Genomic DNA, 21,757 nt, shown 5'->3' on the forward strand with positions numbered 1-21,757 from the left:
TGTAACAGATTTTCCCCCAAGCCATCGGACTACCAACCTACTGACTTCTGCTGTGCCTATTGTCTTGTTTATTATTTATTGTAATGCCTGCACTGTTCTGTGTACTTTATGCAGTCCTGGGTAGTTCTGTAGTCTAGTGTAGTTGTTGTGTTGGTTTACGTAGTGCAGTGTAGTTTTTGAATTGTTCATGTAGCACCATGGTCCTGAAAAACATTGTCTTGTTTTTACTGTGTACTGTACCAGCAGTTTATGGTCGAAACGACAATAAAAAGCAACTTGACTTGACTTGTCTGATTTCATGCATACGTCAATCCAGGCCCTAAACTCTGAATTCACCCTGCAAGCTTTAAATGCACGTCTTTTAAAAGTCATCTTAAAAATTACAAATACCGCAGCCTCTATTTCCTTCTTATGCAATTTAATGGGAAATGTACAATTTTAAAGGATCAAACACAAGCAAGCTATTATTAATGAATATTTCACTATGTACTATGAATGTGTCTTTCAGATCTTCTGCCTTTTTGTAGGGAAACTGATCCACAGAACCTCTCTCACTTATTAAAAAATCAAGAATACATTTCAGGATGTTTTTAGAGCATACACCCCATTCTGAGAAAACACACCTTCATTCCAAATCGAGTGTCTGGTTTATCAATGCCATAGTTGTCAATGGCTTCCTGATATGTCATGGATGGAAAAGGTGTAGCAATGGGTCCTTTCTCTTCTGGCCAGGAGTACTCTAGTAATCCTTCAATCAGCTTCCGAATCCCCACCTGATCTACAAAAGACATCTCAATGTCGATCTGATAAGGATACCAGAGAATTAGAGATAGATAATATAAAATGTGAACAACATATTTTGTACCAGTACAAAAGCAGTACACTTCAAAAGCACTTATTTAAAGAAGTTAGTCTCGTCTTTAAGCCTTAAAGTAGTGGGAGCAGGTTGGAAAATTAAGGCAGCAAGAATTGCAGTTTTATCTTAATTTATATCACTGATTAAATTACAATAGACGGAGAAGCACTAGAATTTATATCTTAAAATTACATTATCTAGACTCAAAAAACAACTACAAATCATTGACCGTATGGTTATGTCTCAAACCTATGTAAAAATAAGCAAATAAAAGAAAGCAAGCTAGGCAAATTACATGCATGCACTATTTTAGAGGAGACTTAATACTGAGGTGAGTAGTTCCTTTGAAGGTTTAAACTCATTAGATACATTCAAAGCTGAGAAGAAAGTGAAGCTGAAGATTACTATCCACAACAATGTGGCTAATCTAATCTTTGATTTCAGTTCCACTTCCCAATGTCCATATTATTTAATTCCCAGGTAGTTCAAAATTGCACCTCCCCCTTTGATAGTACTTAATGACACAGCACACAAATACTCAAAGAAACTTAAAAAGTTTTAAGTGATCAACACTATTCTGACACCATAACTCCTCAGCCAGTTAGGGGAACATAATCACACAATCTACACTTTCAAACCTCCAGACTTTGATGTGATTCAATGATAGGAGTTTCTTCTCTGAGGATTCACCTCCTAATTCCATCATATGGACTATGTTGCTCGAGTATTCCTCTTGGAAAATCTCCTTCATACCCAAAACTAATTCTTTGCAATGACCTCCTCCAAAAAGTTTATCCTTCCTTGAATAATGGGATCACAACTACTCCCAATACTTGGCATGGTCTTACCATAACTTTGCAGTAACTCAGAATTCCTACTTCTTACACACATGCAGATAAGGGCCAATAGCACACCCATTAATACACTTTGTTGTTTCCATAAAAGTTGACAATATTATCCTTGAAAATGTAGACCACTTTCTGTACCTTAGCAGCATTTCTCCTCAAACACAGGCATCAACTCAGGGATCAACCATTGCATGAGTAGTGCAAGTGGAGCCTAAGCAAGATCAAGGAAAAGAGTCTTTGAAGACTGTGACCTACAGGTCTGAAACAGAATTTTTGGTCGCCCTTTCTACATTACTGTATGAAGCTAAATCATGGACCACCTACAGTAGGCACCTGAAAGCCCTGGAACAATACCACCAAAGATCCTTATGAAAGATTTTGATGATCAGCTGGAAGGACAGGCACACTAACACCAACACACTGGAGGAGGCTAACATGAACAGCATCTCCACTTCGATAAAGCAACACCAACTCCAAGGAATAGGTCATGTTAACCGACGCCTAACCCACATCTCACCAAACAGATATTTAACTCCCAGATGAAGAAGGGTCAGTGAGCCCCTGGTGGGCAAAGGAAATAGCAAAGTCAGCCTGAAGAAATTCAACACTACACCTAAAAACTGGGAAGACATTGCACTCAATAGTTGGACCTGGAGGAAATCTGTCCAAGAGGGAGCTGTGCTATACAAGTGTGATCTCCACTGTGCTGCAGAGAGCAAATGGCAGCTCCAAAAGTAGAGACTGAACAACTAAAAGATTCAAACATGAATTAACCACTTACTTGTGCCCACACTGCACCAGAATGTGGATCCCAGATTAGCCTCTACAGCCACCTGAGAACTCACCAATACAAAACCCCTTATGAGAACATCATATGCGTATGCAGTGACTGCACGTCAAAACTTGCTACAAGGTAACATCTATTTATGTAGAATTATTTATTACTACCAGAAATTGAAGTTTCATTAACATAACAAAGAATTAAACATATTGTTCATTTACTTTCCCTCCAAGTTCCAAACTCACCACAGCTCACCTGGGTAAACTCGGGTTGCCGGTCTGGCTTTGAACCCTCATCTCTATAACAACGTGCTACCTGAAAGTACCTGTAGAAATGATATTGCCAAGTGAACCAGTGCAATAACCCAAATCCCTCCTGGAAATGAAACTGAAAGTTTACAAGCCTGTTTTCCAGCCATTAATGATAATTGCATCTGCAATCTCACAATTCTTTCGGACTTTTTGGGAAAACTATGCATATGAATTTCTGCATGTACTGCCTATTATACAAGTTTGCTGTTCAGCAATTGAAATTCTGCCTAAAACTTTACTGAAAGAAGTACTAGTTCATAGACACGCTGTAGCAATACCAAAATCTCTTCCATATTGACATGACTGGGAAAGAAAGCCCTCTTAATGGCTGAATTCAATGGTAAGATGATTGGAATTAATGACTTAAGTCTGTAACTGAAATAGCACAGACTGATTATCATAACTGTACTGTGGATGGATTAAAATGCCTAATTCACACTGCTATTAAAAGGCATTTGATTTCATATAGAAACAATATTTTCCCCCTGCTCCACACGATCATGAATCATTGGTTGGATAACTTATTCTGCAAATACAACTCTACCTGACTCTCTGAAGTTTCATTTTACTTCAACCAATACAAATAAGACACATTTTCAGGCATATTATTAGCTGAATAAGATACAGGTTTCCAAAATGGTTGCATCTGAAACCCAAAGCACCAAACTTTGTAAATAATTGTATCAGTTTGTAACTGAAACTTTAATAAAGTTTGCAAGCTATTTTTTTATAAAGTCAATATATATTTTTAACAGATTAACTAGCTGTCTTAACAATCCATTATTTTCGAACTGTTCAATGAATAGCTTAAGCTTGCAGCTCTACCTAATTGGAAAAGTTAATATGGTTGGATTGACTTTATTTTTTACATCCTTCATATACATGAGTAAAAATCTTTATTATACACCTCCGTCTAAATGTGCAATTTATAGTAATTTATAATAAATAGTCTGTACAACAGGACAGTCAATATAACATAGCAAAACAATTGTATTTCTATGCCAGTCATATGCTGTATGGAAAAGGATGATTTGGCTTAGAGTTATTTTTCAAATGACCCGGTCTGTTTTGAAGGATGCCTTAGAAAGAAAGAACTGAAACACATCCTAGATGATTTTGTGAAGCCAATGCCCCCTTCATATATATCAAAGATTCAATTAAAATTCTGTCACAAGACAACACATAATTGTCTTTCTACTAGTCTTTTATTCAAAAGTTTAGTTTTATTTTAATTAATCCAATCACCTGTCTGTATTGTGCAAGTTACTCACCAAAATATTTGTTTATTACCTCTCTTTTGATTGTGATTCTATTTGACCAATTGCCTGGAAGGCATGGTTTGGCATAATGATAATTGAGCAGATGATAAATTGGTTCTGTCAGCCAGTGAAAAAGTTGACATTTAACAACCAAGTTAGTTATGTGGACTGTTATTCCTTGCATGTCAGGGTTAAAATTGCATATTTAAGGATACAACGTACACAAATCTGCTTCTGGAAATTCTTTTGTTTCTTTATGTATTTCAATTGTTTCTATAACATACATATGATTACATTAAATGAACAAAAAAGTTCTTGAATTTCTCAAGTTCAATATTACAGAGCAGAATTAAAAAGCATATAAAAGAAGATTTTATAAGCCACATTCAAGACAGATATGTCTTGGGGTACTGTCTGGAAATCAAGCAAGAAATACAATGAAATTTTGCTGAAGAACATAATAATAATGCACACAAATATTATGCACACATTACAGAAAAAACTGAGACTGTAAAGGTTTTACACTTGTACCACAGTGTCTGAATTCTCCCATGATTATATGACCTGATAACAGATATTCACATTTTACCACCGTGTATATATAAAAAAAAATTGTTGAACTAAAAGATATGGAAGAGACAGTATAGAGAGAGCATTCCCAGTTTCAAATTGATGCCCTGGACTCTCTCTTCAACTTCTGCCATGACAACTGTAACAGGGAGAAAGAAATGCATACTTTTTTCCTCTCTTTTGTGACACACTACATGACAACTGGTGGACTCAAATTACAACTCATTAAAAACTGAAACCTAATATGTTGCAATGTCTGTGTGAATCATTCAAAATCAGTATTATTGAGAAATTCCTAGTCAGAACAACATTTGCCTTGTGGCTTTAAAACTGAATTTTATAGTTCGTCCTCTGAGGTTAGATTAATACATTGGCTATACATTAACAAACCTGATAAACTGAAATAAAATCCGAATGATAGCGGAAGACCAACATTTTCTGCTCATCTCTGATGACCAACTGAGTCATTGTTGGTAAGGGAGTTTCAAGATTTAGTAAAAACAAAGGAACAGGAATGTACATCCAAGTTAGTAAGGCGTAAGACTTGGAGAAGTTCTGTAAATTCACGATTGTTCTTAATGGTGAGGTGAAGGAGTTGTTGTTAGAGTGGTAGAGACGAGGAACTACAACTTTTGGTGGCTGATAGACAATGTTGCCACTGTGCACTGCTCAAGTAAAGAAAGTGCAGGGTGATGAGTTGAGTAACAATCAATTACACTGTCAATTGCAATTGTTGAACTCGTCTTGTTGGAGCTGCATTTGCCCAGAAGAGCAGAAGATTTTCCATTCCATTCCTGATGGACTTTGCAGAAGCTGAAAACTTTGATCTGTTCAAAGCTGAGTAATTTGGTGGAGAACATGCAGTCTCTCACATACTGCTCTTAGAGCAATATTTATGTGACTGGTCCAGCTAAACTAATGCTCAATAATGACCTCCAGTTGTTAATGGTGCATGATACAGTAATAATCATGCTATTGAATGTTAAGGTATGCACTCTGTCCCGTGAAGATGGCCTAAGCCTATCTTTGAAGCACAATTTTTTTTCTTGTCACCAGATCAATGCTTGCCTAAATGTTGTCCAAGCCTTGCAATACACTAACATGCACTGTTTTATTTTTAAAACTGCAAATGGAACTGAAGATTGTGCCTTTGTCAAACATCCCCACTTCTGATCTCATGATGGAAGGTCCTACCTGAAGCAGCTGAAGATAGTTTGGTCAAGACATTTTTTTTGAGGAACTCCTACAGAAATGCCTGAAATAATTAACTTCCAACAACCATTGGGATCTTTCAAGTCAGGCATATGTGTATAGGACTTTACATAGGCATCTAGGTTGGGAGTTGAGAATCCAGTGCCTAGATCCCTGTCAGGTGATCCATCAGATTTTATTCTTAATTCAAGTTACTTTTTAATTCAATATTTCCTAAACTGAAAAGTCATAATCCCTGACACTTTGTTGGTTAGAATAAGACCTTACCTATCCAGTCCTCCGACCATCAGTAACTGCTTGAATTGCTGAGGGCTTTGTGGGAGACTATAAAACTTTCCTGGTTCCCTCGAAGGTACCACAAATTCCTTTGCTCCCTTAAGAACAAACAACAAGTTAAATCTACAGTAAGTTCATTCTGTACCGTTAATGGAGGTGCAGATCTGAAGTTAAGTGAGCACTACATTGTTCATCATGGCTCATCAAGATAGCAGTTCAGAAAGACAATCAGCTTTCCTCCTCCAATTTAACTAATTAGCATTTTAAAGATGACCAAACAGGGCAAATATCAATGGAGAGTAAGTTGCCATAAATGGAATCTTATAAATCTGAAATATTTGAACAATTTTCAGTATTCTACAAATTCATTTACCAGATTTAAATATAGGTTGTTAAAATAAAATCTAAGGATTCCAGAAATAAAAAATAAAAAAGCAGAAAATGCCAAAAACAGAGGATAGATAGTATCTGTGGAAAAAAAAGAATTAACTGTTTACTGTTCTACAGATGTCGCCTGACCCACCAAGTGTTTCCAGCATTTTCTATTTTAGATGATCAGTCTTCCAAACTGTATTTAGCATGTAATCTCCATTCACCAACCTTCAACTGCCATCCTCTCTCCTGATCGTAAGACTGAGATTCTTCTATCTGCTTCACGTTTTTCAGCTGTGCTAATCACAATATTGTAGCAGAAGCATATTTTTTCACATCAAGACACATAAGTATTCATGATGGCTAAATTGATAAGAGAATGAATTTTTTGACCCAAAGTGTTTGCCAACAGACACCTCCACCACTTGCCTTACCCCATTCCACAGCAGGAGGTCCAGTTTTGCACTCTCTAGTAGATCTCTTTATTATATTAATAAAGGAAGCATTCTTGGATGCAAATTCCACAAACTCTATTCAGTCCAAGCCTTTTACACTATGGCTGGCCCAGTCAATAATAGGGATGTTAAAAATTCCCAGTAATATTACCCTGCTAAGTTTACAACTGGCTACAATCTCTCAACACATTTGCTCCTCAACTATTGGCAGCCTATGATACAATCTCATCAGAGCAAATATCCGCTTCTCGTTTTTAATTTCTACCCAAATGGTTTCACTGAATGTCCCATGGGTGGGGGGCTGGGGAGGTTCAAAGAACATCCTTAAAGATTGGGCTGCCAATCCTGCCCTTCCCTCAGCCACGTTTCTGTAATTGTTATGATATCCTAGCCTATGATATACAGCTTTGAAAAAATAAAACAATAAATTCAACTTCATTTTGACCATTATGAAAGTTGTTGGTTAAAAAGGCTAACAGTCTACAAATCAGTGAATTCGATCAGACAGTCTAATTGTCTTTGTTCTTGCCATGTGTTTGGGGATGGTCTTCACCATTTTGTGAAGACACTCTATTCTGCCTTTTGTGAGCGTGACATGCTGGGCTTGATCAATGTTTTAAAGAAGACACAATGATGCTCCAGAAAATCTGCTGGACTTGAAATCACTTCCAAATAAGAAGTTATTTGTGAGATGTCCTTTGGTTGAATATAACATGCAGGTTTGTGAATGTTGGGATTGGTGCCTGCCTGGAGTGATTCAAGCTGGGTGCTGATTGAGAACAAAGAGGCATAAATTATCGACTGTGACTTGCTGTAAAGAGGGCAATAAATGGAGTAGAGCCAAAAAAAGATGTTAAAGATCGGACACATAACGCGTGGCCAATGACACTGGAATGCAATATTTGAACATAAGGAATGGATGCTTAGTGTGTGCTGGCAGTGGCAACTTCAAAGAATAACCATCGCGGATACAAGCGAGAGCAATCCAGCGTGGAACACGTGGAGAGTGAATAAGGACAAGGAATGCCTAGCCTGCGTAGACTCCTTTGCTATTCAGGAAAGTCAGGGAAACTTAGGTGTGCACACAAGGTATTTAGTGTACAAATTCATGTATTTATTAGTTTGAACAATTAAGGTAGATAAATACTGATCTCTCTGTGCCTCACTGATCATTGTTACAAGGGGTGATCCTTATAACAAAGCTAATCAATCCAGACATTGAGACCTGCTTTATAACACCTCTAAAAATAAACACATAATGAGCTGAACATGGACTGAATATGTTGCTTCTGGGCGAAAAAAATCATGCAATGATTTTAGTAAAGCTTACTGCTTTACCAGCTTTTCTACTTCACTTAGATTAACCAGTGATTTTTAAAAGAACATCTAAAATAATTGCAAAATCAAAACACAGATTTACATTTTTACAGGTTTTCTTTGTGGATTTTCTGCTCCATTAACAGCATTGAGTAACAATGCCACTGAATTTGGTTAACGTCTGTCCAAATGATAATAACACTAAGTCTTAACAATGGTCTTTGGCATGATTTTGCCCTTGTACGTCTTGTTGCAGTCCTATCCACAGCTGACCTTACACTTACCGAAACCAAAGGATCAAAACAGGCCTCTTCCTTCTCTGTATGGATCAGTCACTGACTTCTATAACTGTGTAATCAGTTAACATAATCAGACCACTGCTGCAACAGTAAGCCTCAGAATCCCAGTCTCTGCAGATGTTAAGAATCAATCTCTTTCAGTTTTGTTTATTGTTGTCAGAACACCAGTTTCCTTACTCCTTACATGGTCCTTGCCTGCCATACAAAGCCCTTTTCTTGAGCACATGAATCTAGAAACTGTAGCTCTAGAGAAACAAAGTCACAGTGGCCGACAACAGTTCTGCTCCAGCTCATCATGTACTCAGACAGTAGGAAGGTGTCAGATCTCTGCAGAGTTCTTCAGTGAAGAATCAGTGAAGGCCCCATAATTGATCTGAATTATTTAAAACAGAGGGCTAAAAGTCCGAGAGCAATCGATCCAAGGTTTCTCAAAAACATACCCGGTACTTTGAGTTAAGATAGAATGGTATTGGGTTAGGAGAAGAAAAATCTAAGCACCATTGAGAATGGCATGTATTTAAATGGAGACTTTTAAAGCTACGGTTTCTTTTTCACCTCTTTCACCTATAGGAGGTAGAAAAGAAAGTGTAGTTGGGAAGAGAAGAAATATTTGGCAGTACTTACTCCAGGTGTTTTCTTAAATAATGTTGGCGTCTCAACGTCTACAAAACCTGCAAACAAAACATGGGAAAGCAGCAAGGTACTGCATGAATTTACTTGCATTTACCACAATTTTGCATGTTTCATGCCTTCTACCAAATATACCAAAACTGTAATACTGCCAAAAGAAATGAATTGATGAAAGTATTACAAGTGAAGCTTTTTATAACAAGATTTAATTATCAGAGCCAACAATGCCCTCATCCTCTGAGAACTTCTGCAATGTAATCAATGCAAAGGTACCAAGAGACACAAAAAAGATAAATTATTAGAGTTGGAAGTATTTAATGTGCAAAACATTTCAAATAAGAGTAAAGAGTCTTCTAAACAGCTGGGTGGCACCTCATCTAAAGGAGGCCTGGCACTCCTCAACAATCCATAGATAAGATGCGCTCCCCTCAACTACACGAATACAATGATTAAATGAAAAAGAATCAAATGGAATGAGAGTCGTGAAATCATTACCATGTAAATTACAGAGATACTCCCGCATTCTCATGACCATCTGGGAACGTAGTCGCAAGTTATACTGCATCTGGGAACTTCTCAGGTCCAAGTACCGGTGTTGCATACGTAATACTTCTGACTTCTGCAGAAAATTAGAAATTTGGAATTTAAAAACGTAGTCTCGCACCATTTTTTGAAAATTACTACTGAATCCTTTTTCGCCTTCTGAACTGGCAGTGAATTTCAGATGATGACATGCTAGTTCTTTTGATTGGGAAGTGATAGTGCAAATCCAAATCCCTATGTAATCATCACGCCTTTGACAGCTTAATTCACATCATCTTGTGAGGCTCAAGCAGTCAAACTCTTATGCTGCAAACACGAGGAAATCTGCAGATGCTGGAAATTCAAGCAACACACACAAAATGCTGGTGGAGCACAGCAGGCCAGGCAGCATCTATAGGGAGAAGCACTGTCGACGTTTTGGGCCAAGACCCTTCATCGGGATTAACTGAAAGGAGAGATACTAAGAGATTTGAAAGTAGGAGGGGGAGGGGAAATGTGAAATGATAGGAGAAGACCAGAGGGAATGGGGTGAAGCTGAGAGCCGGAAAGGTGATTGGCAAAAGGGATACAGAGCTGGAGAAGGGAAAGGATCATGGGACGGGAGGCCTAGGGAGAAAGAAAGGGGGAGGGGAGCACCAGAGGGAGATGGAGTACAGGCAGAGAGAGAGAGAAAAAAAGGAGGGGGGGAAAAATTAAATATGTCAGGGATGGGGTAAGAAGGGGAGGAGGGGCATTAATGGAAGTTAGAGAAGTCAATGTTCATGCCATCAGGTTGGAGGCTACCCAGCCAGTATTTAAGGTGTTGTTCCTCCAACGTGAGTGTGGCTTCATCTTGACAGTAGAGGAGGTCATGGATAGACTTATCAGAATGGGAATGGGATGTGGAATTAAAATGTGTGGCCACTGGGAGATCCTGCTTTCTCTGGTGGACAGAGCGTAGGTGTTCAGCGAAACGGTCTCCCAGTCTGCGTCGGGTCTCACCAATATATAAAAGGCCACACCGGGAGCACCAGACGCAGTATACCACACCAGCCGACTCACATGTGAAGTGTTGTCTCACCTGGAAGGACTGTCTGGGGCCCTGAATGGTGGTGAGCGAGGAAGTGTAAGGGCAGGTCTAGCACTTGTTCCGCTTACAAGGGACTCTTATGCTGAGCTACTCCCAAAAGTTCAACATGGTATGCCATTGAACCATTATGTTAAGTACTAACCGTTGTTCTGAGCTGAGTTAGTGCAGCTTAGTTGGGTAGTAGATGGACTTGCCATAGTTGGCCTGAAAATTACTGGAGGATTGCTTTTGGGAACTAGACAGAAAGATGAAGATAAGTGTAGTAGTCATGACCATTCATTATTCAAAGGGCAAGTGATTTAAAAAAAAGTTTGTGTGAAGAGATGGAAAAGACATTTTAAAAGTTTTCAGAACAGCACTTGATTTGCCATCAAAGTACAAACTTCAGTCTGAGGGCTTGGGTCGGATAGTTCTTCATTGATGTCATGCACACAGACGCAGATCTGATGAAGGGTCTTGGACCTGAAGCATTAACCCGGTTTCTCTTTCCACAGAAGCTGCCTGACCTGCCAAGGGGTTTCCTGTATCATCTGTCTTTATTTCAGGTTTCCAGCATCTGTAGCTTTTTTTTTGCACTCTGGCAAGACTCAAAACTGGGTAAGTTACCCATGAGTTCATGAATCAAGTGAGCAAGAAAGAAAGAAACTGAGAACACAGCAATGAGATTTCAAACAGCTCTGCCACTAACAACAGGGATTTGAAACTGCAATTACTCATTGTGATAATGAGCGTGGTAATGATAATGATCCTGGTGTGCTGCTAGAGCTGTTTGTCCCTTGGGTAGTGTCTGCCAAAGTACTTACACAAATCTGAAAGGATGGGTTCAGTCATTAGGGAAGCAAGTGATAAGTGAAAAAAGAATCAAAAAATATTATATCAACATGTTGTTGACATTGAATTTTCATTCCAGGATTTACCTTTGCAAGCTCCTTGGTTTCAAAGGGTAACTTTCTGCATCTGTTTAGTAGCTCAGCATGCTGCAGCCTCACTTCAATTTTACCTGTCGACAACTCCTGAAGCCCAAAAGACAACTGGTTAAATAAGGTAAGGAATCTTTTTGAAGTTACATTACCAACACAATTCACCAGTGAAAAAGAAAAGCACTATTCCCAAGTGTCCAGAGATTAAAGCATTCTTGAATAAATATACAGCAAATAATCCACCCTGACACACAGCCCTGTGCAAAAGAAAAAAAATCACTCTTAGGCAGTTTGGAGATTTGAAATGTATTTGCAGCTTCCCAATAATGATGGTGCTCATACCTTAGCAGTTTGCAACCCAATGCATTAGTCTATGCCGAAGTGATTCATCTATAATCAATCAACATGACTTCATTTTTTAAATAAATAGTAATATGAATCAAAGATTCATATTAATATGTAATACTATGCAAGAAAACAATACATTAAAGATTCACCCTAGTCAAATAACCTTCAACTCAGAGACACAGCTTCAAGCCTTCATGATTACAGATGAATCGCTGTGGCACAGACTGCCAACGTATGAGCACCATCATTATTGGGAAGCTACAATTACATTTGAAACCTCCAAACACCTAAGAATGATTTTTTTTAAATTCATTCACAGAATATGGAAGTTATTGTGTTAGGTATATTTAAAGCAGAGGTTGACAGATGCTTGATTAGTCAGGACATGAAGGGATATGGGGAGAAGGCAGAAGATTGGGGCTGCGAGGGAAAGTGAATCAGCCATGCTGAAGTGGCAGAGTAGACTCGATAGACCAAATAGCTTATATTCCTATATCTTATGGTCTTATTGAAGTCATTGGTAATTCAGATATTTTCATCTCTATTATTTTTTGAACTGAATGGTTTGCTTTTATATGAAACACAGAATGCTAACACAAACATGCAAATTGAAGAGTGATCTTTATTTCAAAGGACTGGAATATAAAACTGTGAAATTGCTGACTATTTTTGATTTTCACAGAATCAGAAGTCATTATAATCGTAGAGGCCATTGCTAAGACCATATCCAAAGTACACAATTTAGTCTCAAGGAAGTAGTTCGGAGAAGATTCAATAGGTAAGAAAGGATGGCATACGAGCAAGGCTTAAGTAGGCCATGGCTATCCACAATACATGATAATATTATTTAAAACATACAATTATGAAGGGCCTTTCCAAGATAGATGCTGACAGGATGTTTTCCCTTGTGTGAAACTTTAAATTAGAGCGAGTAGTTTTGGATAAGGGGTGCCATTTAAAATGGAGATGAGAGTGTTGCGTACCTTGGGAATTCTCTACACTAAAAAGTTGTGGACACTGAATAATATATATTCAATACTGAAATAGGTATTTTTGGTCTATAGGTAAGTTGGTGATTAAGGGGAACAGTCATGAAAAGTGGGGATGAGACTAAGATAAGATCAGGCATATAGCTAACACACAGTTCTGTTTCTTACATTCTTGTCTCAGAATAGCAGTGGTTTTAGAGTACTATTGCAAAGATGGGAGATTTGTTTTCCTAAACCAACGTAATGAAACAGAGTTGGTTTATTTCAATAATTTCAATATTTCAATAATTATTCCTTAGTTTCAGGGTCATAAATGCAATCAGTTTCATAATTATCAAATCAATAACAGGATTTGCACCATTAGATGCACGAGCAAGATTTTTTAATGGATTACTTAGTCACATAGATTTCTCTTCAAATGGTTTTAACAAAGCAACGCTAATAATGCCATTGCATTTCTACAACATAATGCAAAAACGAATAAGATTTTACCAGTATACATAGTTTAAAATACACTATAAACTAAATAACCTATTGTCTGTACCCCATCAAAACATGACTTAGATGTAAGAAATAATTTGCAGAAACCAAACAAAGGGAGAGAAAAACTGTATTTCTTTGGCACAACCTAGCAAATAATCCAGAGATCAATAGAAACTTGGGAAATATACCTTCCATGTAAAGAAGCTCAACCCAAAGTGCAAAAAATTTAAAATGAGACAAACAGATTTTGCACTCCATCACACTATTATCAGTTTGACATTTAGCTAATAATTTAGCATGTCTTTTGTTGTTTTCAAAATGATAACCAGAGGGGTTTATGTACATAATCTCTTTGATTACATTTCCAGAGGGTGAACAATATCCAAAGGGACACAACAATTTAAACATTGTGTGCTGCGTCTGCGAGGCTGAGTCTGGCAGCGCTGTGGAAGTCCATAGCGAGGTTATTCCCTTCTGCCGCCTACGTGGGATGTCAAGTCTATCAGGACCCTGAGGATTTGTGGAAACTGTGTGGTGATTTCTTTTGAACTTATAGTCTTTTAACATCTTTGGAGTATTTTCACTGTGCCCATGGTCTTTTTTTTTTGTCAATTATGCTATTGTTTGCACTGTTGTAACTACATGTTGTAACTATGTGGTTTTGTGCAGGTCTTGTAGATTTAGTTTTTGGTCTTGTTTTGTCTGGTGGGATTGGAGCTCCTTTCTGAGGAATGCGCTAAGATGGTAGCGTGATATTAATACGCAGCAGCCTCTCCGGACTCTGGGGATTGCCAAACGTTATGTGGATTTTCTGGTGTAGTCTGTTTTGTCATGTGCTTTTGTGATTATCATTCTGGAGGAACATTGTCTCATTTTTTAACTGCATTGCATTTGTGGTTTCTAAATGACAATAAACTGAATCTGAATCCGAAAAAGTAAATACGCTTTTACATAGTCTGTTTCACAATCTTCAGATACATCAATGTATTCTTACAAGTAATGCATAATTTTCATGTGTAATCACAATTGACATGAAAAACAAAAGCCATATTTTTTTGCAAATTTAATATAGCCTTCGACCTCAAGAAAAACCATTTATGAGATCACTAACTTTCAATTTAGAATTTTCCCTTGCTTTCAATTCCCAAAATTGCTCACTCTCTTTATATCCTACTCCAGCTTGAATATCTCAGAGATATTTGTACTCCTTCAATTCTAACCTCTTCCACATCCCTGATTCTACAGGCAGTCATAAGCTCAGTTCCTGAGGACCCAAGTTTTGCAATTTTTTACTTGATCGTTCCAGTTAAGACGCAGTTTGAAAAAATAAATGGGAGTCATGTTGATTGATTACATATGAATCACTAAAACATAGACTAATGCACTGGGATGCAAACAGCTAACGTATGAACACCATCATTATTGGATACCTACAATTACATTTCAAATCTCCAAACAGCATGAGAATGATATTTTTAAAAATTCATTCACAGAATATGGAATTAATTGTGTAGGTATATTTAAAGCAAAGATTGATAGATTCTTGATTAGTCAGGACATGAAGGGATACGGGGAGAAGGCCTGTAGTTTTTAGTTTTATGTCGCAATGCCCCCTTAAGTACCTCATGTGTTAAATTTTTTTTGACAACTCTCCTGTAAAGATTCTATACAAACACAATAATGGCAGATCTAGAAGTGGGTGTAATGAAAAATAGGGCTCGCATCAAAAAAATACTTAAAAAGAGGATAAATGAGTTGTTTTTTTATTAAGGGAAATGGGTCAATATTTTGCAAGGGTAAAAAAGCTGCATTGATGTATATAGTACATCAGTTGTAAGCAATTTAACTGTCAATGTTACTGACAATATAATATGCATTGGTGATAAGAAAGCTAAACTGTTAATTCAGTTTGTAAAGGAATTAATACTAAGAGAAACAATAAATCCAACACATCTTTTTGGGATACAGGAGATTCACAAATCATACTGACCAGATTAGCTTGTCCTGGTGGCCTGGGAATGACTGTTCCAGTGACAGCTATTACAGATTCAACAGGAAGCTCACAAAGCATCTTCTTCAAGTGTGCAGTAGACTGTGAAGAGAGGAACTAATCAAGTTCAAATGTGACAGTGCAGATATTCAGGGACAATAAAGAAAAACAATTTTGGTAAAAATGAGTGATACAGAAGATGACTGGTTATGGTGTAGGAATCTCGATCACTTACTATATACTTGAACTGTGCTGATAGTCAACAGAAGGTCTTAACAAAACTAATATCAATATGCCATTGAATGGAAGGTTCTGGGTACTGTACAATAAGCAGCACCAAAGAAAACTCATATGTCACAGCTACAGCCACTTGCAAATATGGAGAGATGTTTCATTTTATGTATCTAATAGTGTGAAGCCTTTAATCAAGGAATTCCACAAAGTAGTGTAAGTAACACTTAAACATTTTATTTACCTCCTAACCAAGAATTGCTGACCTTCAACTCTGGAGAACTCCCATCTATTGCCATCAAATTCATTGTTCCCTTACCCCCCACAGCTCACTACTACCTTCTAACCCCAACCCAAGATCCACAAACACGACTATCCAGTTAGGCCATTGTCTCTGCCTGCTCCTACCCCACTAAAATCATATTCTCTTACTCAACCCCATTCTATCCTCCATAATTCAGTCCCTTCCCACCTGCATTTGTGACACTTCTCATTCTATCTCCTCAATAACTTACAATTCCCTGGCCCAGACTGCCTCATTTTCACCATGGATGTCCATTTCCTATACACTTCTATCCCCCATCAGGAAGGTCTTAAAGCTCTCCACTTCTTTCTCAAAAAAAGAACCAACCAGTTTTCCTCCACCACCACCCTGCTCTGTCTGCAGAACTGGTCCTCAGCGTCAGCAATTTTCCTCATCCCACCTTCTCCAGGCTTGAGGGGTAGCCATGGGCACACACTGGGCTATGCCAGCTTTTTCATTGGCCATGTAGAACTTCCACGTTTGAACCTTTTTCCGGTAATGCTCCCCAGCTCTTCTTCTGCTACACTGGCCACTGCACTGGTGCTGCTTTATACATCCATGCTGAGCTCGTCAATTTTATCAACTTTGCCTCCAACTTCCACCCTGCCCTCAAGTCACTTCTACGCCTCTCTCCATTTTCTTGATCTCTTTGTCTCCAGCTGTGGAGAAAAACTACTAACTGTTGTCTTCTATACACCTACCAATCCCCTGGGTTATCTTGTAAAATAATCCTTGGAGCAAGTGATCACAATATGATAGAATTCACACTGAAATTTGAGGAGAAGCTGAAGTCAGAATTATCAGTATTACAGACATGAGAAAGGAGTTAGTCAAAATTGACTGGAAAAGGATACTGGCAGGGATGACAGCAGATCAGCAATGACTGGAATTTCTGGAAGCAATTCAGAAGGTGCAGGATATATACACCCCAAGAAGGAAGTATTCTAAAGGCAAGATGACACATTCATGGCTAACGAGAAGTCAAAACCAACATAAAAGCCAAAGTGAGGGCATATAATCAAGCAAAAATTAGTGGGAAGTTTTCAAATACCAACAGAAGGCAACTAAAAAAAGTCATTAAGAAGGAAAAGATAGATATGAAAGTAAGCTAGCCAATAATATTAAAGAGGATACCAAAAGTTTCTTCAGGCGAGAGTGGATATTGGATCACCTGAAAACAATGCAGGAGAATTTAAAAAATGGCTGATAAACTTGAGGAATTATATGCAGAATTAAAAGGGCTGAAACCTAACTGATTTATTTGCAGCTTGGCTAATAACGTTGCAAAGATAACTAATGAACAAAGAAGTGCTTGTTGCTGCTCTGTGTAACCCTTATCAAGATGCCTAGCAACAATCAGAGTATGTATGCGATAACGAATGTTTAACAAGCAGTCCCAAACAGTACTTGGGGCTCATTTGGGTTGCAGATTTTCCCAGGTTCTGTGAGCAGGGACTCCGTAGTTCAACTGAGCGATGCAATCTTGCTAATAAACAGTATGTAATTTTAAGTAAACTGTGTATGACAATTATTCCCTAGGTCTGAACCTAAAGTCCTCTGGTAGAGAGGCAGATCGACAAACTGAATAAGTATATTGCATAAGTCATCACTGTGGAAGACACTAGCAATATGCTGGACATTTGAGAGTGTTAGCAGGCAGAAGTGAGTGAAATTACTTTTAGTGATGTTTTTAGTCAGATTTCTTAGCTGTTTGATTACCGAGTAAGCTGTTGCACATATTACATAGTGCCATCTTAACCAGAAGTGTCTTCCGGTCAGACTCTCCCACCACAGGAAACATTCTCTCTACAACCACTCTTATCAAAGCCTTTCAGCATTTGATAGCTTTCAATTAGGTCAATTAGGGTTTTTAGGAAACTGAAAGTTTGAAGGTAGATAAAAATCGGTGTACACCCAAGGGTTCTCAAAGAGGTGGCTGAAGATTGTGAAGGCATTAGTAATGATCATTCAAGAATTGCTAGATTCTGGAATGGTTCCAGAAGACCGAAAAAAATTGCAAATGTCACTCCACTCTTCAAGGGTGAAAAGCAAAAGAAAGGAAATTTTAGGTCAGTTAGTCTGACCTCAGTGGTTGTGAAGATATTGGAGTTGATTGTTAGGATACAATTTCGGGGTACTTGGAGGTACATGATAAAGTAGACTGTAGCCAGCATAGTTTCCTCAAGGGAAAACTTTGCCTGACTACTCTGTTGGAATTCTTTGAAGAAATAAAAAGCAGGATAGACAAAGGAGAATTGGTTGCTTGGACTTTCATAAGACCTTTGACAAGGTGCCACACGAGGCTGCTTAACAAGCTACGAGTCCATGGTATTACAGCAAAGATTCTAGCATGGATAAAACAGTGGCTGATTAGCAGGAGGCAAAGAGTTGGAATGAATGGAACCTTTTCTGGTTGGGATTAGTGGTGTTCCACTGGGGTCTGTGTTGGGACTGATTCTTTTTACATTATATATCCATGACTTGGATGACAGAATTGATGGCTTTGCTGCAAAGTATGTGGACTATACAAAGGTAGATGGAGATGCAGGTAGCTTTGAGGAAGTAGAGAGGCCACAGAAGGTCTTAGACAGATTAAGAGAATGGGAAAAGAAGTGGCAGATGGAATACAGTGTTGGGAAGTGTATGGACGTGCACATTGGTAGAAATAAAAGGGTACACTATTTTCCAAATAGAGAGAAGATTCAAAAATCTGAGGTGCAAAGGGACTTGGGAGTCCCTAAAGGTTAATTTGCAGGTTGAGTTGGGGTGAGGAAGGTAAATGCATTATTAGTATTCATTTCAAGAGGACTGGAATGTGAAAGCAAGGAGGTAATATTGAGGCCTTATAAAGCACTGGTGAGGCCTCACTTGGTGTACTATGAGTGGTTTTGGGCCACTTATCTAAGAAAATATGTGCTGACATTGGACAGAGTTCAAATGAGGCTCACAAAAATGATTCTGGGATGGAAAGGCTTGTCATATGAAAATAGTTTGATGGCTCTGGGTCTGTACTCACTGGAATTTAGAAGAATGAGGGGTGACCTAATTGAAAGCTATCAAATGCTGAAAGGCTTTGATAAGAGTGGTTGTAGAGAGAATGTTTCCTGTGGTGGGAGAGTCTGACCGGAAGACACTTCTGGTTAAGATGGCACTATGTAATATGTGCAACAGCTTACTCGGTAATCAAACAGCTAAGAAATCTGACTAAAAACATCACTAAAAGTAAATACCTTCTCTGAGATAAATTGTGTTAAATTATGGCCGCAAACAGTGAGCGATGGCGAGGCGAGTTCAGGGGTTCAGCCGTGAAGGTGTGTTGCAGAATTGTTGCAGATAAGAGTTCCAGTGCCCATATAGCTGGCCCAGGCCCAGGAGTGAGGTTGGATTACTCTGGGTGCTGAAAGGAGAAGTTGGGGCTTGGGCAGAGGAGATTTGGTACCCATACAACTGGCCTGTCTACGAGGTTAAGTTGCTCTGGGCAGTGAGCAGAACTGAAGAGCTTGACAGCAGCTTTGGGCTGGGCAACAAAATCTGAACCTGAAGTGAGTTGCTGGGCAGCATGGTCTAGGCCTGGAGCCTTTCGCAGCAGCGGTGCCAGGGTCCATATACTGTTTAGACAATTTAAACACGGGCCCAGATCAGAGGCGAGAGCCAATTTCGCTCGCCCTCCATTATGTTCTTTCCTTTCTTCAGGGCCTCTCGCTGTTCCAATGTTTGGTCAATTTAAACGCCGGCCTAGATAGACTGAAAAGACTGAGTGCCTGTATCCCGGGCGAGAGCTGATTTTGTTCGTTCTCCACAATGGTCACTCCTCTCTCTCTCTCTATGACACTGAGGCTATGAAGACTGCCCTGGTTGTTGTGTTCCGTGCCTACTAATATGATGAACTGATAAACAAGGCTTTGGGCCTACTCCGGGGTTTGGGTCTGAGGACTCCATTCTTGGTTCAGATTATTGCAGTTCACTTCAATTGTTTGCATGATTTGTGTTTTTTTTCTCCTTCTCTTGCATACCAGGTGTTGGCCTTTCATTTTTATTTTATAAATCGTGTTATTTCAGGTTTCTTGCTTTTAGACTACTTACGAGGAAACAAATCTCAAGGTTGTATAATCTATATATTCTTTGATGATAAGTGTACTTTGAACTTTTAATAGAGGGGAGTTGCTTTAGAACAAAAATGAGGAGGAATTTCTTTAGACAGAGAGCAGTGAAGCTGTGGAATTCATTGCCACAAGTGGCTGCGGAGGACAAGTCTTCATGTATATTTAAAGCAGAGATTGGTAGATTCTTGAGTAGTCATGACATGAAGGGATATAGCAAGAAGACAGGAGATTGGGACTGAGAGGGAAAATGGAACAGCCACAGTAAAATGGCAGAGCAAATTCTACAGTCCCAGTGGCTTAATTCTGCTCCTCTATCTTAACTACACCTGCTCCCACCCAGTCTCCTGTAAAAATGCTATTTCCTTTTCTCAGTTTCTTTGTATGTGTCACATCCATACCCAGGATGCACCTTTCCTTTCCAGGACATAGAAATATCCTCCTCCTTCAAAGAACGGGGTTTCCCTTCCTCCAACCATTGACGATGCCCTCACCCGCATCTCCTCTATTTCCCAGACATCTACGCTCACATCTTCCCACTGTCCTTATCTACCATCATGTGAACCTCCGCATCTAACACATTATTCTCAACAGCTTCTACCATCTCCACAGGGATCCAACCACCAAACATACCTTTATCTCCCACTTCTGTTTTCCACAGGGGTCACTTCCTCCATAATCTCCCTCTTGGCACTTACCCTGCATTTGGCTAAAGTGCTACAGCTGTCCATCCACCTCCTCCCTCACAGGTTCAGGGCCCTAACAGTCGTATCAAGTGAGGCAACACTGAACCTGTCAGGGTCATCTATTGCGTCCAGTGCTCCTAGTGCAGCCGTAGCTGGTGAGAGCTACATAAATTGTGCAACCGATTCGTTGAGCACCTCTGCTCCATCTACCAAAAGCATAACTTCCCAGTACCCATGCATTTTAACTCCAATTCCCATTCCATCATGTCAGTCCATGAACTCCTCTTGTGCCACAAGAAGATCATACACAGGGTGGATGAGCAATACCTTATATTCGGTCTGGGTACCCTCCAAACTGATGGCATGACTATAGAGTTCTTCTTCCAGTTAAAAAAAAAATCCCTCCCCTTCCTTTCTTCTTTGATTCCCCACTCAGACCTCTTAGATCTTCTCAACTGCCTCTCAGCGCCGATCCAAACCACCCCCCCCCCCCTCACCCCAGGTCCTCTCCTTCCCTTTAACCTATGGTCCACTCTCCTCTCCCATCAGATTTCTTCCTCTCCAGGCCTTTTCCTATCCTTTCCACTTGGCTTCACCATCTCCTTTTAGATATACTCTTTCCCCTCTCCCCACCTTTTTTTCTGGGCTTCTTTCCCTTCCTTTCCAGTCCTGTAGAAGGCTCTCGGCATTTTGTGTGTGTTGCTTTGGATTTCCAGCATCTGCAAACTTTAGTATTCAGATAATAATGTTGAGCCTTCTGGTCCAACAAGCCTCACTGCACAGCAACCCGCCTGTTTAATACTTGCCTAATCACAGGACAATTTACATTGACCAATTAACCTAATCATTAGTACATCTTTGGACTGTGTACTTGAAACCAGAGTACCTGGAGGAAACCCACGAGGTGA

At 39.1% G+C, this 21,757-nt stretch overlaps 1 protein-coding gene across 3 annotated transcripts in view; it reads right to left on the bottom strand.

Moving 5' to 3' along the window:
* Window positions 1-21,757, bottom strand: part of dars2 (aspartyl-tRNA synthetase 2, mitochondrial) — an 80,655-nt gene that overhangs the window by 38,330 nt on the left and 20,568 nt on the right. Inside the window, exons 4-10 of one of the 3 annotated variants that reach the window (XM_073063665.1) lie at window positions 15,529-15,630; window positions 11,716-11,811; window positions 9,682-9,805; window positions 9,181-9,227; window positions 6,105-6,211; window positions 2,741-2,810; window positions 624-803 (exon numbers count right to left, since the gene is read on the bottom strand). In XM_073063665.1, coding sequence (XP_072919766.1) covers window positions 624-803; window positions 2,741-2,810; window positions 6,105-6,211; window positions 9,181-9,227; window positions 9,682-9,805; window positions 11,716-11,811; window positions 15,529-15,630 — 726 coding nt within the window. Of the gene's footprint in view, window positions 1-623; window positions 804-2,730; window positions 2,811-6,104; window positions 6,212-9,180; window positions 9,228-9,681; window positions 9,806-11,715; window positions 11,812-15,528; window positions 15,646-21,757 lie in introns of all 3 variants that reach the window. The other 2 variants (XM_073063664.1, XM_073063666.1) reach the window with 2 other exon arrangements.

The sequence above is a fragment of the Hemitrygon akajei genome, chromosome 12 (genome assembly GCF_048418815.1).
Source record: "Hemitrygon akajei chromosome 12, sHemAka1.3, whole genome shotgun sequence".
In the NCBI taxonomy this organism is placed as follows: Eukaryota; Metazoa; Chordata; class Chondrichthyes; order Myliobatiformes; family Dasyatidae; genus Hemitrygon; species Hemitrygon akajei.